The 15,012-nt window shown below is 31.8% G+C and overlaps 3 protein-coding genes across 3 annotated transcripts in view; 2 read left to right on the top strand and 1 right to left on the bottom strand.

The window, feature by feature from the left end:
* Nucleotides 1-1,892: 1,892 nt before the first annotated feature.
* LOAG_07418 (cysteine proteinase cathepsin Z) lies at nucleotides 1,893-5,459 on the top strand (the record flags this gene model as incomplete). The annotated part of the gene is made up of 8 exons (XM_003142951.2): nucleotides 1,893-1,947; nucleotides 2,229-2,297; nucleotides 3,583-3,606; nucleotides 3,778-3,857; nucleotides 3,990-4,110; nucleotides 4,308-4,455; nucleotides 4,895-5,060; nucleotides 5,352-5,459. The coding sequence occupies 8 exons, from the start codon at nucleotides 1,893-1,895 to the stop codon at nucleotides 5,457-5,459; spliced, it is 771 nt and encodes a 256-aa protein (XP_003142999.2).
* A 372-nt stretch (nucleotides 5,460-5,831) lies between these two features.
* Nucleotides 5,832-7,577, bottom strand: LOAG_07417 (hypothetical protein). The gene is made up of 3 exons (XM_003142950.2): nucleotides 7,313-7,577; nucleotides 6,771-6,866; nucleotides 5,832-6,297 (listed from the first exon to the last, which is right to left on the bottom strand). The coding sequence occupies exons 1-3, from the start codon at nucleotides 7,532-7,534 to the stop codon at nucleotides 6,124-6,126; spliced, it is 492 nt and encodes a 163-aa protein (XP_003142998.2). The 5' UTR covers nucleotides 7,535-7,577; the 3' UTR covers nucleotides 5,832-6,123.
* A 742-nt stretch (nucleotides 7,578-8,319) lies between these two features.
* The window catches only part of LOAG_07416 (ubiquitin carboxyl-terminal hydrolase), a gene marked incomplete at its 3' end in the record, with an annotated part of 7,529 nt that continues 836 nt past the window's right edge, over nucleotides 8,320-15,012 (top strand). Inside the window, exons 1-14 of the mRNA XM_020447425.1 lie at nucleotides 8,320-8,489; nucleotides 9,092-9,246; nucleotides 9,811-9,920; nucleotides 10,016-10,154; nucleotides 10,352-10,530; nucleotides 10,937-11,128; nucleotides 11,503-11,608; nucleotides 11,892-12,050; nucleotides 12,142-12,251; nucleotides 12,682-12,859; nucleotides 13,191-13,370; nucleotides 13,468-13,662; nucleotides 14,437-14,608; nucleotides 14,807-14,917. Of these exons, the coding sequence (XP_020302342.1) occupies nucleotides 8,324-8,489; nucleotides 9,092-9,246; nucleotides 9,811-9,920; nucleotides 10,016-10,154; nucleotides 10,352-10,530; nucleotides 10,937-11,128; nucleotides 11,503-11,608; nucleotides 11,892-12,050; nucleotides 12,142-12,251; nucleotides 12,682-12,859; nucleotides 13,191-13,370; nucleotides 13,468-13,662; nucleotides 14,437-14,608; nucleotides 14,807-14,917 (2,152 nt within the window). The 5' untranslated portion in view covers nucleotides 8,320-8,323. The remainder of the gene's footprint in view (nucleotides 8,490-9,091; nucleotides 9,247-9,810; nucleotides 9,921-10,015; nucleotides 10,155-10,351; nucleotides 10,531-10,936; nucleotides 11,129-11,502; nucleotides 11,609-11,891; nucleotides 12,051-12,141; nucleotides 12,252-12,681; nucleotides 12,860-13,190; nucleotides 13,371-13,467; nucleotides 13,663-14,436; nucleotides 14,609-14,806; nucleotides 14,918-15,012) is intronic.

Below are 15,012 nucleotides of genomic sequence, written 5' to 3'. Positions count from 1 at the left end.
AAAAAAAAAAAAAACTTTTCCAATCAACAATTCAATGATAATCTATTTTAAAGTTTAATTTAAATTTGCCTCTTTTTTAATATTGGGGAGGGGGGGGGGGGAAAGGAGAGAATGCTAATCATTGTCATTTTAGTTGTATATACTTTACGCTTTTAGCTTATCGTGAAGCATTTTTAATTTAAATGATATAAATGATGATTACTTCATTTGCTGCAAAATCAAAACATATCACATTCATTTAGCATCCTAAATTGAAATAACCAGGTCTTTTGGATTTTAAATTTTAGATTTTAAATGTTACCTGAATTTATCGATTATAAGGAAAGTATACAATTAATGCTAATCATTAAAGGAAAGTATACAATTAATGCTAATCATTCATTACTTCAAATATATTTTTACTAAAAGTAATCTTCCAATTTTAAAGCTTAATTAAAGCAAGAAGCTATCTTATATAACGAACAAGTTTATGAATAATTCGACGGTAATATATATTTTGTTGATTTTGATGCTAATAACTTTTTTATTTTCTCTTTTTACTTTTTTTTAAACTTTTTCTTTCCTTTATTTTTTACTTTTCTTTTTCATAACAAATATTAATAATCTTTGATCTTTTAACCTTTAGGTGACAAAATCTCAGGATGTCAATTATTGTATTGAAAAAAAAAAAAGGAAAAAAGAAAAAGAAAAAGACAATCATGGATAATTTAGAAGCTGAAAGAGGTAAACAATAAATATTTTAGAAGCAAATTTGCAAATTTTTGTGTGACAAATAACATGAAAGGTAGAGTGTAAGGGTAAAGTAAGATAAAGTAAGATAAAGTAAATAGAGTAAAATAAAGTAAAAAAAAAAAATGAGACAAATATATGGCTATTTGGTATTTTTTCATGTTGAATCGATTACTTTACCATACCGGATTGATGCGTAGTTACGAAACAATAGGTCATTTGCGCAATAGACCATGGTCATTCAACCAATGCTAATGAGCTATAAAAGTGACCAATTATAATAATCGTTGGATGGATCTATTTAACTAATATTTATTGATTTTAAATTTTGTGTTTAATTGAGAAATACCAGGTAGAAACATAAGTGATAGTATAATTTGTACTCATGATGATAACTTTGATGATATTTATGCATAATTATCGTTCCTTTTTTTTTTTTTGATGCATACATCATAATGATATTGTTATCAACATTATGATATTAGTCATGATATGACAATTCTATGCTTAAAACGAATGACAGATTAAATAGATTTATTAATTAATTAAATGATTAATCGATTGAATAGAATAATTTTGAATTAAAATTGAAAAAAAAACGAAATTATTAATGCTAAAACTACAAGCGATAAAATTCATATGCAGTGATAATTTTTGACCTTTACACTTTTGACCTTTTCATTTAATAATTTCACGTCAAAAATTTTTAATTCATTTTTACAAAAAAATTCCTATCATTCGGCATTGAATAATGCATTTCTTTTTACCAAAAATTTTCATATGCATTTGTATCTGTTCGATGATTATCAAGATGAAGAATTCCTGATAAGAATAAGGAGGAATGATAAAGGAGCTGATAGAGAAGATTTAAAATAATGAATGTGAAAAGGAAATGGATGGAATCAGGTATGACAGCTGTTCAATGTCCGTTATTAATGATTATGACTAAGCCACTTTTGCTTCTTACTTGCTTGTCATTTAATCATTTCAACCGTAATCATTTTCTTCTCTTCATCTTATCTATTCGGAAAAATTTTTACCACTTGTGCTATATTTTTCATTTCAGATAGCTCGTAATAATGCTTTATCATTTCTTTTTTTCCTCATTTTTCCGGATTTTACACTGGGAAAATTACCGGAATTTATTGATTTCACTACTAGAAATGGTTATAATTTATATGGATGCTATAAACGAACCGGAAAAATTTACCAACACAAGTAAGTGATCATTTGTAATTTTTTACAAATATAAGCGGTCAAGTGGTCAAGCGGTCAAATGGTCATTTTTAAGTAACCATTTGTAATTCAAACAATTATTATTGACATTTATGCATCAACCTGAAATTAATAATTGAAAATAATGAATATTGTTGTAATCCGTAACAAAATATCTATTCGAATTGAAAATAATTTTCAATTTATTTAAAGCAATGAATAATTTAGAACTTATCCCCGACAATACGAAAGTAACAATTACAATTTCAATGATTTACCTATAGCGTGGGATTGGCGTAACGTAAATGGCGTAAATTATGCTAGCGTTGATCGAAATCAACATATTCCACAATGTAAGTTTTCCGGTTTTCTTTTTTTTGTTTTCCGAAGAAATGAAAACTGACCGAATGTATAAATGAAATGTAAAATTAAACAGTTTTAAGGTGGGTAAAAATTGTTATTTTTTATTATCAAATTGTTTATCATGAAAAGTCCCAAAATTCCTGTCCTTCTTAGGTTTCATTAAATTATTATTATCTCCCTTTAGAGATTACTAATTAACTGATCCTGTTTTGATCTTAATTTTTCTGGATTTGAACCTGAATCATTTCTTCAGCCAATTTTGAAGACTTTCTAAAATTCTAGATTATTCATGATATACTCTGTAACATAATGCTGTTTAATAGGAATGGTTGAGAAGAGATAATATGCGGTATTAGGTAGTTTTATGCAATAGCCTCATCTGTCAATTCACTTAAAAAGTTTGACAAAAACGATAAGAACTTTAAAGGTAAGAAGTGCAATGATCAATTATCATGAGTTTACAATGATCAATGAGATCAATCATCAAACTCAATCTTGTTTATAAATGCCTAATAAATTGCTGAAATGTTCTACACCAATATTTCAAGTATGTTGGAACGATGAAAAAAGCTTAATAAGTGATACTTCATGAACTGATCAAAAATCAATAAAATCGTCACTTTGAAATATCATCTTGTCATATTTTATGTAGCAACATAATCCGATCCGATCGGCTTTTGCTGTGTGACGAAAAGTGATTATGTCTGGTAATTGGACTGATAGGAAGCTTTGAAGTTCATCCCTCAAAGTGAACATTCGACCAAGAATCGATTATCACTATTTGATGATCTTCTGTTACATCTAAGAAGTTTCATTCAGCAACTCAATGAAATTATTTCAAAAAACTGTAATAACATTAGCCAAAAATATTCAATTCATCATAAAAATTCTTAATCAAACAATTAACATTTCCTTAATTTGAAAGAATTAAACTACGAAATCTTTTAATCTTTCCATCATCATATGCATCTGTTTACTTCAAACATTAGATAAGATTAATAAGATGTTACTGGTTAATGCTTCACGAAAATTTCATGAAATTTTGAAGTATACGTTTCTATATTATAGCATTAATAAACATATTTTTAAATATTATAAAATTATAATTCATTAATTACTATGAATTCTATTCAAATTTACACTTTAAAACTCCTCATTGCTTCTTTCTCATTTATTAATGCAATTTTATCCGATGGCTTTTGGTTTTTTTTTTTTCTTAAACTTTGCTAATATTCTAATTTATAACAAATGAAAATATTTGAAAAAAAATTTCAGATTGTGGTTCATGTTGGGCATGTGGTAAGTGTTCCGCTTTTTCATAAATTTTACCATTTCTTTTACATAATATTTTCAATCTTTTTTTTTTTTATCATATCATAAAAAAATTTGGCAAAAGTTTTTTTTTAATCTTTTATCATACCATAATGAAAAAAAAAAACCATAAATACATGATATGCATAACAAATTTAGGTGCGACAAGTGCGCTAGCTGATCGTTTCAATATTAAGCGTAAAGGAGCATGGCCATCTGCTTATCTCTCTGTTCAGGAGGTTCCTTCTTAAAATTGTCGAAATATTTTTTGCATTTTTCAAAGCATAAAAAAAAAGAACGGAAATTTTACAACAAAGGGGATAATTATTTTTTCAATCATAATTGTGATTTTTCATAACTGAAATTTTCAGGTTATCGATTGTGCAGGTTCAGGTAGCTGTGAAGGTGGCGAACCAGGTGGTGTTTATCGATATGCTCATGAATATGGCATACCACATGAAACATGCAATAATTATCAAGCACGAGATGGAAGTATGGAGAATTAATAGTTCAATTTTTAATTTCAAATTTTCAAAATTATCAATTTTAGACCAAAGAATTCTGATTGATGCAGCAAAATTTTCTTAATTCAGGCTATTTAGGTTATGGTAACTTCCTTTTTTAAGCAGTAAAAAAGAATGAATAAATAATAAATTAATGTTGTTTAAAATAAGATTGCAATTTTATAGCTTGTTCACCATACAATAAATGTGGTTCCTGTTGGCCTGGTTCATGTTTTTCAATCAGTAATTATACCATATATAAAGTGAAAAATTACGGTGTTGTTTCGGGTCTTGAAAAGATGAAAGCAGAAATTTATCATAATGGCCCAATTGCGTATGTTTTAAAATATAATTTGTTAAAGATTTTGAAATTTGGCAAATTTTAAAATTTAAATATATAAGAAGTAAGGGACAGTTTATTGGATAGAAAATAATGAATTTGGAAAAAAAAATCACTTTGAACAAATAAATAACTTCAAATGGTTTGTTTCAACTAGAATAACATTATGAATTGTCGAACATTTAAAAAATAATTTTTATTAACCCTTTTATGAATGTTAGAATTTTCAAAGTTAAAAAAACTGGAAGAGTTGATCGTCTAAAGAAAAGTTGATCGTCTAAAAAACTGAAAAGTTGATTGTCTAAAAAACTGAAAAGTTGATTGTCTAAAACACTGAAAAGTTGATCGTCTAAAGAAAAAAAAGGAACCTTTGAAATTGCTTCAAAAATAGCATTAAATTAGTTAATTAATAAATGATTGTTAATGGTATTAGGTGTGGTATTGCTGCTACAAAAAAATTCGAAACATATGGAGGAGGAATTTATAAAGAAAAAACGCCCGAAGATATTGACCATGTTATATCTGTTCACGGTTGGGGAGTTGATCATGATTCTGGTGTACCATATTGGATCGGTAGAAATAGCTGGGGAACGCCATGGGTATGTATTAAAGAATTCATTCTTATTTAGCCATAATTATAAAACTACCAATATCTTAGTCGTAATCTTCAATTCAAATTTAACTAATTTCAAATTATTAGATTTCCAAATGATGAATTTTCTTTCTTCTTATTCCTGGAAAAATATTATAAATTTTCAATCTTAGCAATGAACCGTGACCGGGAAATTGATTATAACCCCAGAAGAACCGAAATGAGTAATAATAGTTATGAAATCATATAATTTCCAGCTATTCCATTTTCTGTTAAAAATAAGCGATAAAAATTTCAGGGCGAAAATGGATGGTTCCGAATCGTAACATCAGAATACAAAAATTCTAGTTCAAAGTACAATTTGAAAATCGAGGAAGATTGCGTTTGGGCTGATCCCATTGTATGATACATTTTTATTTCGTTTTATCTTTTTACCGTTTACTTTAATGATTACTAATGGTATTTATAAATGGAAGTCATAAGATTCAAATATGTAACAGTGCAAAGCAAACACGTTCTCAGCAATTCTTTACAAAAAAAAAAAAAATAAACAAACCACTTTCTGGTACTTATACAATCTGCACTCATGATAACAACTACGCCCTTGGAAAAAAGCTTTAATATACATTCGCGTCGAATGATCTATATCTTCTGAATAATACCCGAAAATTTCTTCGAATTTTGCAAATCCTAAGATACAAATTTTGAGTAGTCGAAAATTCGCACCATTTTGTGGCATTTATAGTGTGCCAAAAAGCTAACAAATGTTTTTATTACATCCCATTCAAAAAATTAAAGTCTTTCAAAATCAAAAATCTTTAGCTCTCTAAGTAATCTCGAGGATTACCGGAATTAGCCATTTCTGTGCAGTTTCATTATCATTAAAATGAAAATTTTGAATGAAATATGACATAATACAATCCATACTTTTCACTTTTTTTTCTAAAACCGAAAATTCTCTGGTTTATAACACAAACATGAAAGCAGCATTTCAAGTCTAAGCCAAAAATTTCGATCAAAATTTCACATTTCTGCAGCATAGCTCACTGTTGCAATTTGACAATCCCTATTTATGTTGGTGGCCAACCAAGCTGACGTCCACCGAGTACATGAACATGAAGATGATAAACACTCTGACATCCATGCTTCCCGTTGTTGATAACCACTCGATAGCCATCTTTCAAGCCTAAATGACTTGCTGCCTTAGCTGCTGCAACCAATAGTTTTCCGAGTACGACCTCGTCCTGTAATTTAAATGTAAAATTTATATCCGAATCAATTTTGCATTCTCTTCGCATGGTTTTCAAAATCAATGAAATCAATTTGATCACTTTCGTATCTATATCTGAAACCAATGAAACATAAAGAATATCTAGAATAAAAGCAGCAAAAAACACCCTATTTTATGATCTCGATCTATCCTGCATGATCCCAAAGCATATCACAAGATCTTGATCATCCTAATTTATTTGCGCTAGAAGGTTAATCATTTCCCTTATAGACCATTCTTTATCCTGTAATGGGATGCTTATCTTTCATTATCGCTTTTCTCTTCTTAATATATGTTGACAATCTTTAGGATTAATAAGCAGTAAGGCTAAGAGGTCTACAGCTACTAAACTTGAGATCGTATTCAAAGTAGCAAAGTGTAAGCCCAGGCAATCTACATAATCTCAACTCAATGCGATAACGACTAACTGGGAGAAAATACCAAAACCTGATCCTTGACGTCTTGTAGCATTGCGATAGATTTCTTAGGTATTACCAGAAAATGTACCGGTGCTTGTGGACTAACATCATGAAAAGCCAGAATCTAAAATTTATTGAATTACAGATTATTTAAAATTAGGAAAATCGGGTCCAGAAGGAGAAAAAATAACAAAGACTATTGCTGATTTCTTTTTTAAACTTCGGTTGCTAGGAAATTAGGAAGATATTTCCTAAACAAATGAAAGAGAACGTTGTTTCAAAGCAAAAATTTGTTTCTAAATTGCAACTTTCGTTCTTTTTGTGAGCAGTGTACCACAAATTCAATCTATTTTTCCACTACTGTGGACTATAGTTGTATTCTTAAAAAAATAATAGGTTGGAAGTACCGAACTGAAATCACGAAACACAAGGACAGAGAGAGTTTAAAGTCCTGCATAGCAATGATTACGACTAGTAAGGGGGAACTGCAGCCTTAGATCTTCTTATTACGATTCAATCTTATACTGGGAGACATATATGGCCGCCTAATTTCGGGTAAAAATAACTTACATCATCATCTTCCATAATGATCTTTGCTGGTATTTCTTTACGAATAATTTTCCCAAAGATTGTATCACTCTCTGGACCGGCCGTCTGGGCTTTCTCCACTTCCGATTTCATTTTTCTTAACATGTAACTGTGCCATTGTTGTTTTTGTTGATAAATTTCACAAAATTTAAAATTCCGTCGGAAGAATGGAGATAATACTTGTATCTTCGGTAAGAATGACATGATGAAATTTTGACTTCAAAGATGGAAGGAATTCAAAACCTGACCGTTTTACGTATTATCTCAACAGATAATTTTATTCTACATTCATTCATTTTTTCCGGACGTGTAAATTTGTGTAAGATCAGTTTTAAATGTATGAATCATTGTTATTTGCGTATAACGAAACGAAACGAGATGACTTATATTTTTTATTTGTGATGTTGTGGAGGAAAGTTTTTTATTATCATGAATTCACGCTATGCATAGTTGCTAATATCACAAAACGAAAAAAGATATCAAATATCTAATTAGTTTTACAACGATTAGAAACATGTGACTATTTTTGAAATTCAAAGTAATGAATAAAAGTGAAAATCCTTTGGCAAATTACTAGAACAAAGATAACGCGGGGTGCGGGGTTTGCGGGGTTTGATGTTCGTTGTAAGCAAAAATTCCAAAGTCCCCCAAATATGTTCGTATATAATATCTTTGGCAGCTAGTTCGCTTCTTGTTGGCGACAGGTCGTTGTTACATTTCATAAATGTTTGAAGGGAGAGACCAAGTTTGATAAAATTATTCTCTTCAAGGGTTAAGACTGGTTTTGTTTAGCACATCAGTATCTATTATTCTGGTTGAATTTTCCGGATTTCCGATTTTTCCGGACAGATGCGTCGTTCCTTTTCATTGTATTCTTTGTCGATTGTTGTTGCTTCGAAAAGTTTTTCAAACTTTTAATTTTTAATTGAAAATTCAAAGATCCTGTTGATTTGGAAGTCATTTCGGAAATTTAGTGCAAATTTATTAGTAGAAATGGCTGAGTTATGTGGAACATCATCATCGACATCATCAGTAGACAGATGGAACGAAATGGATGTCGCATCGAAGATCTGCTCTTTAACCTATCGTCCTCCAGCATTGGATGATAAAATATTCAAGGATGAGTGTATGTACTGCTTCAAGACACCTCTCCATCCAGGTAGATGTCCATTTGAATTTTCAGGACAAATGGGAAAGAGTTCGGCCTTAAAGCAGTAATTTAGGCTATTCATAATACACAAGTGATAATTTAATACTAATAGTAAAGTTAAAGGTAGTGGTCCAGGACGAACATTAGGTTAGAAGAAGTAACAGTCCAAAATATCGGGTTCAAATAATTCATTTGTAACTAAATTGCAACTGTTAATTAAGCCATAAATTCGAAAATTTCTAAGCAAAAAGCAAATCCTATAATTAGTCTGAATACCAGATGATAACATTGGGATGTTATTTCTTAATATTACTTATTAAGCCAGTATTTGAGTCAATATTTTGCCAATATTTAATGAGCCAATATTTGTTTTTGTGGTATGCAATGCTCAATTTGTTTTTGTGGTATGCAATGCTCAATAGCTGAAAATCGGTTGTGGAAATTAGTGGGGATGATTTCTTATAGATAAATCTTAAGCAAACTAAGGTAGTTTGGAACAATCTCCTTGAGCTCTAGACTCCGAAAGAATTCTGATAAGTTTTGATGAATCCCGAATTGTCTGGTAAATCATATCTATAAAAGGAGAAGTGTGAAAATGTAGTTATTTTCAGGTGGATTATATGTTTGTCTGGAGAGGTTTGCTGGGTTTTGTACTGACCATGTGTTGGGTTATTATAAGCGGACGGCACGAAAAGGTTTCCTGTGGTGTAAGCAGATCAAAAAGATGCTACCAGACGCGGATGAACCACAAGATAAAGTTACCAAGGTTTGTGAAATGCGCTTTCAGTAAACATACGTATGGGTTGGAAGGAATTTGTTCTTTGTGTTAGTGCATCCTGTTGCGTATATATATATACATATATACATATATATATATATATATATATATATAGTTATTTTAATTATTTCAATGTAAAAGAATCAAGATAGTCTGGAGGAAGCCGCCGAACTGTTATCATTTTAAGATGATAAAAAAAATAGAAATAAAAGAAAAACTTGTAGAAGGCAAGGAAGGTTGTATGTAATCTTTTTGTGACAGTTTCCCAAAAATCAAATCCGGTACACAATGCGATGCACTATGCAATACGTTATGAAGACTTGAACTAATTCTTTGATGAACGATAATTGATTGCTTATAAAAAAAATAGCTCAAGAGTTCTCCTCTGAGCTGTGTTAGTTTCTTAAAAGGTAGCATCTTAAAATGTTCTTAAATGATGGATAATTATAATTTTCTTCTAGGAAAATAGATATTGATGATATTGCACATCATTTAAGTTACCGTTTTCAATAAATCTTAAATGTTCTAATAAATGAGCTCTAACCATTACAGCTTGCAATTGGTGTTGAAGGAGGCTTCAGTTCTGGTCCAAAATATGAGATTATTAACGATTATGCAGTCGTACTTGCTCCAGATCTCGATGAAAAAGTTCCTTTTAACAAGTCAGTTCTTCACAGTGTTTAAATGCATATTGTGAATTTCGAGTTCAGAAGCATTCAAAAGTAGAACTGCGTATATTTGCAATTACTTTTTCCAGGCTTACAGCGAAATTGACGAACGTTTGCCACAAAATTATCGAAAAAGAAGGAGTACAAAGACAAGAGATATTAGAAGCAGGAATTAATGTTTGGGAAGGTGAAGCACGAATGGATACGAAGCATTTGAATTTGGAACAAGTATGCAGATTTCTATAAAAATTGTTCCTGTTTTGGTGGTGTAGAACTTGATTCATAGTTTTAAACTTTAAGTTCAATCCTGAAAATTATTGATGTTAAACGCGACCGAAAATTTCCAGTTATTACAGTTATTGATATCGTTGTCTTTTCGCATTTTGACGAAATTTAGCAATTTTTAATAAGTTTCATTTCTAAAGATCGACAACGGGAAGAGAATACCTCCATGGGGATGGAAATGTGAAGAAGAAGGATGCGATCTTAAGGAGAATTTATGGTTGAATCTCACCGATGGTGCAATTATGTGTGGCCGTTCGCAGTATATCCAAGAAGGAGTGATGAGCAAAGGTCGAAATCATGCGCGACTACATTTTGACTTGTATGAGTTATCTATAACGGTCGATCTTTAAAAAAAAAAAAAAGTTTTGTTAGCTTTATTTATCATTAAAATATGATATGTCCGATTGGTATCGCTCCTTGAAACGTCATCATTATCGTAGACGGCATTTATGCATATCAATCCATTTAAAAGGGCGTAATTTGGAGGTTAGTTAGATATGGAACAAAGACGATAATTTTACTAGTTAGAATCTATGTTTGCACATGATTGTGTGATATAGGTAGTTGACAGAGGATAGATTTACATAGTTAAACGCTGGGCTCATTTAACTGGATTTTGGCCATACGTAAAACGTCAAGTCGTTATCAACAGACTTAGCAATCATAATCCTTGCAAAAGCCAGTTGTGGAGAGGATTTTTCCTTCATGTCATAGTGGATTTTCAGGACTGGTTATCCTCTGGTCGTGAAATTAGGTACGATTACGAAAGATGATGCAGATGTGTTTAGTTACGATGAAGACGAATCGGTTCGTGACCCGAACTTGAAAAAACATTTGATTCATTTTGGTATTGATATGGATAAAACAGAAAAGACTGAAAAAAGTACGCTTGAAATGGAGCTTGACCTTAATCAGAAGTAAGTGTTGTGTTTTTTCTTCCAAGAATTTGATTCAGGAATTATCAAAACTCTCCGGTTATTTAGGGTAGTGCGCCCCTATTTTTGGTGTGACTGCATACCGGATACGACCGGTTACCAGACTGTTGCGTTTTAGCTTTTTACTGATTAGGCTATCTGTGGTTTATACCTCTAATCTTCGTTGGCCAGCATGCGGCAGTGTTACTTTCGCTTGCTTTGAAACTTCGAAGATGCTCCCTGCTTGATCCAACATTACTGTTGTTGCCACTGTCATACCATGACCATGATGTGTCCAGGTCAGATTTCATGAAAGTTGATTCAATAAAATACCAGGAAGTATCGGAAATGTCTTTCATACTGCTTGCTTTTTAAAGGTGGGAATGGGAAATGTGTCAGGAGGATGGTGCAAATCTCGAATTGGCCTATGGCCCAGGCCTTACTGGAATCATAAACATTGGCTCATCTTGTTATATTAGTGCAGTGAGTGCCTTTTCTTTTTTTCTGCATTTTTTTAGTTCGTATGCAATACCTTATGTGTTTTCCAATAATTACTGTACAGTGGCCACAAAACATTCTGTCCTTCATTGATTATCGCGTAGGTTTTCTATTTATACACGATTTAGTTGTAGTCAGTTGTAGTCTTCGTAATCTATTTCAGCTTAATCTCCATTGAGATATCAATGGAAATGTCGTAGCCTGTGCAAAAGTTTTTTGTTCGTTTCTCTTTTACTGCAAGATTTAGTTGCAGAAAATTTATTTTCAGACGTTGCAAATGCTGCTTCAAATTCCTGATTTCGTACAAGCCTACGGAATAGAATGTGAAAAACATTTCCTCAACGTTGCAATACTCGATTCTCATAATGATTTCAATTGTCAGATAGCGAAAGTATTTTCGAGTTTATTAAGCGGTGAATTTTCCCAAGTAAGCAATTACATTTATTACATGCAATCATACACGCACTGTTTTGACGCATCATTTCATATTGAATTGTAAGTGCATGAGATAATTTCAGAGAGACAGTGAATGTAACGGTATCAAACCAGTGCAGTTCCGAAAAATAGTATCAAGAGGAAATGCGGAATTTTCAAGTACACGACAGCAAGATGCTGATGAATACATAAGGTATGGATAAAATTAAATTTTAAAAGGAAATGCATTGTCATTTCACTCCTAAGAATTTAAATTACAGAAACTTTTTGCAAACCGACAAGTATGACCAATTTAAAATGTAATCAAAGACTGGGCATGCTGTTTCTTGGTTGTGAAACTTCTGGAAGGAAATCATTTTTCATAGTTGTGTAAAAATTTCTTAAAATCTCTACTATCAATGGAAAATAAGATCTTTAATAAATTGTGCTACACATCATTGTTGGGATCCGATGGAATTGCAAAGCAGAGATTTTACGCCAAAACAGTTTTCGAATTTATGTAGGATTAACCTATTTCTTCCGTGGAATAAACGGCTTCTAGCGTCCAAATAAATGGTATATAGCATTCTAATGGTAACATTTCTAGTTAGAGAATGTTTGCTTCGACCTTCTCCTTCTTTCAGACTACTTTTTGATCGAATAGATGGATTTCTGAAGAAACCTAAACCAGTTGACGCAGTGCGATTTAAACTAGAGCAGCGTTTGGAAGATAATGCGACGAATAGGGTCCGTTATAGTTATACGGAAGAAGTAATACTTTCGTTGAACGTACCAGAAAAAAGTGCTTCTAAAGAACCTGCAGTAAGTTTGTTCAAAATCATAATTTGAATTCTTAATTCATTTCTGAAAGCTTCTACCAAAAAAATTACTGTTATCTCTGGCGAATGATGATTGGGATATTCATTCGTATCGTAACAGTGATCTTACAGAAATCTATTCTGATCATATCACCGTAATTTCTGGAATGGAAGTAGGACGTACTTCTGGATTGACTGATTTTTAGGATGTTGATATGCATCAGCGTTTAGGAATGCGCTGAATTTGAGACGATGAGAGAGTACCACCGATCAATTGAAAGTGAACTTTTTTTCAATTTAAATATTGTCTAGAGAAGTCCGAACCTATATTTTAGGAAACAATGGAAACGGGGGCATCAGTACGACCTACCGTGTCATTTGCTGAATGTTTGTCAGCAACATTTGGCAAACAGGAGATTGATGATTTTCGATCGCCGATAACAGACGAAGTAAAAGGAGCTATCGAGCAATACAGCATCGCTACTTTTCCGGATTTTCTGATTATACAGCTTAAAGTTAGTAGCAGTCTTGACTTTTTCTGTTATGAAAGGGAGTTTTTGTTGCAGTATTTGTTCTGTATATATCTCCAGATGCACTATTTTTTTTTCACAGAAATTCACCTTGGCAGAGGACTACAGTGTTAAAAAGCTGGATGTCAATGTGGAAATGCCAGACGAAATTGATTTGGAAGCATTTCGTGGCTATGGGAAACAACCTAAAGAGATGTTGCTACCACATGAATCTGCTAAATCAGAGCTAACATTGGGCCGACCTTTGCCCGGCATCGATCCTGAGGTTTTTGACAAGGTTGGTGTTTAATTAATTCCAATTTAATAAAAATTAATAGATTGTGAACTACAGAGTTAAGTAATCCTCCTTCAGTAATGATGCGATCGAAAGTTGAAGCAGTTGTAGATGGTTTTCTAAAATAGAAATCGGATAAGTTGTTGATAATTAAAGGTTCATAATGCAGTAACTTACGGGTTTTGTTGAAGTTTAGCTCTGTAGATCAGGTCTTACACCAGAAGCTGCACGTCGTGCTATTCACATGACCAAGAATACTGGTTTCGATGCAGCATTAGATTGGTACATGCATAGTATTGGTGATAGGGACATCAACGAGGAGCATCCTGACTTGCGGTCGGAGGTCATCGCGTTGCGAGTTTTTTAGTCAACATTTCCTTCATATATATATATATATATATGAAATTTTTTTTTAAATTAAAATAAACAGGGGAATTGCCTTTCCAACTGTTAGTGGCGTATTCATCAGCACTATGAGTTGGATATGATTTCTTTTGACTGACTCATGTAGTAACTCATTATTTAATATATAGATCATTGGTGTTTCAAACTGCTCTTCCTGTCCTCCCAATCTCTAACCTGTTTCCTTGAATTGTTCAAAGATTTTGGATTATATCTCGTCGAGCTCCAACATTTATATTTGTAGTACAATGCCTAAGAATGGTTTCGTAGAAGTCTTATTTTTTTTGAAAATTGTTTCAGATTGTTGGGAATGTGCAGATTTTTCCAAACTTTTTTTCTTCCTTAATAATTTTTCAAATATCACCATCATTGTAGGTAAGTGATGTCGACGGAATAGCGATTGAACAACTTACAAACCTCGGATTTTCTGTTTATCAGGCACGTTATGCTCTTCAAAAAGTTAATACTGGTATAAACGATGCAGCTGATTGGCTTTTTTCGAATGTGGATGCTATACCACCTGAGGAGAAAGATGAGGAGATTAAGGGTAAGCAAAATTAGTAATGTTCGGATATAATATTTGCATTTACTTTACTCACTATTGACAGTATTGATCAATGCCCTACTTTTGTGTTGGTGCAGTGAAAAATTATTCATGCAATCACTGAATGAGTAATTAACTGATAACACACTAAAATTAACTCACTGACTTTTTCTTTATTTGAAGAATACTTTTTTTCGGTAGACGTGCCAAAACAATGTCGTGATGGAAAAGAGCGTTACCATCTAATTGGTTTCATATCACATATGGGAAGTTCACCATTTTCAGGACATTATGTTGCGCACATGAAAAAAAGTAAGTTTTATCTGTGCGTTGTAAAAATTCCTTCATTATATATATATATATATATATATATATATATATATATATATATATATATATATATATAT

The sequence above is a fragment of the Loa loa genome (genome assembly GCF_000183805.2).
Source record: "Loa loa unplaced genomic scaffold supercont3.325, whole genome shotgun sequence".
Taxonomy (NCBI): Eukaryota; Metazoa; Nematoda; class Chromadorea; order Rhabditida; family Onchocercidae; genus Loa; species Loa loa.
The sequence above is the reverse complement of the archived record's forward strand: the minus strand, read 5'-3'. Positions and strand labels throughout refer to the sequence as shown.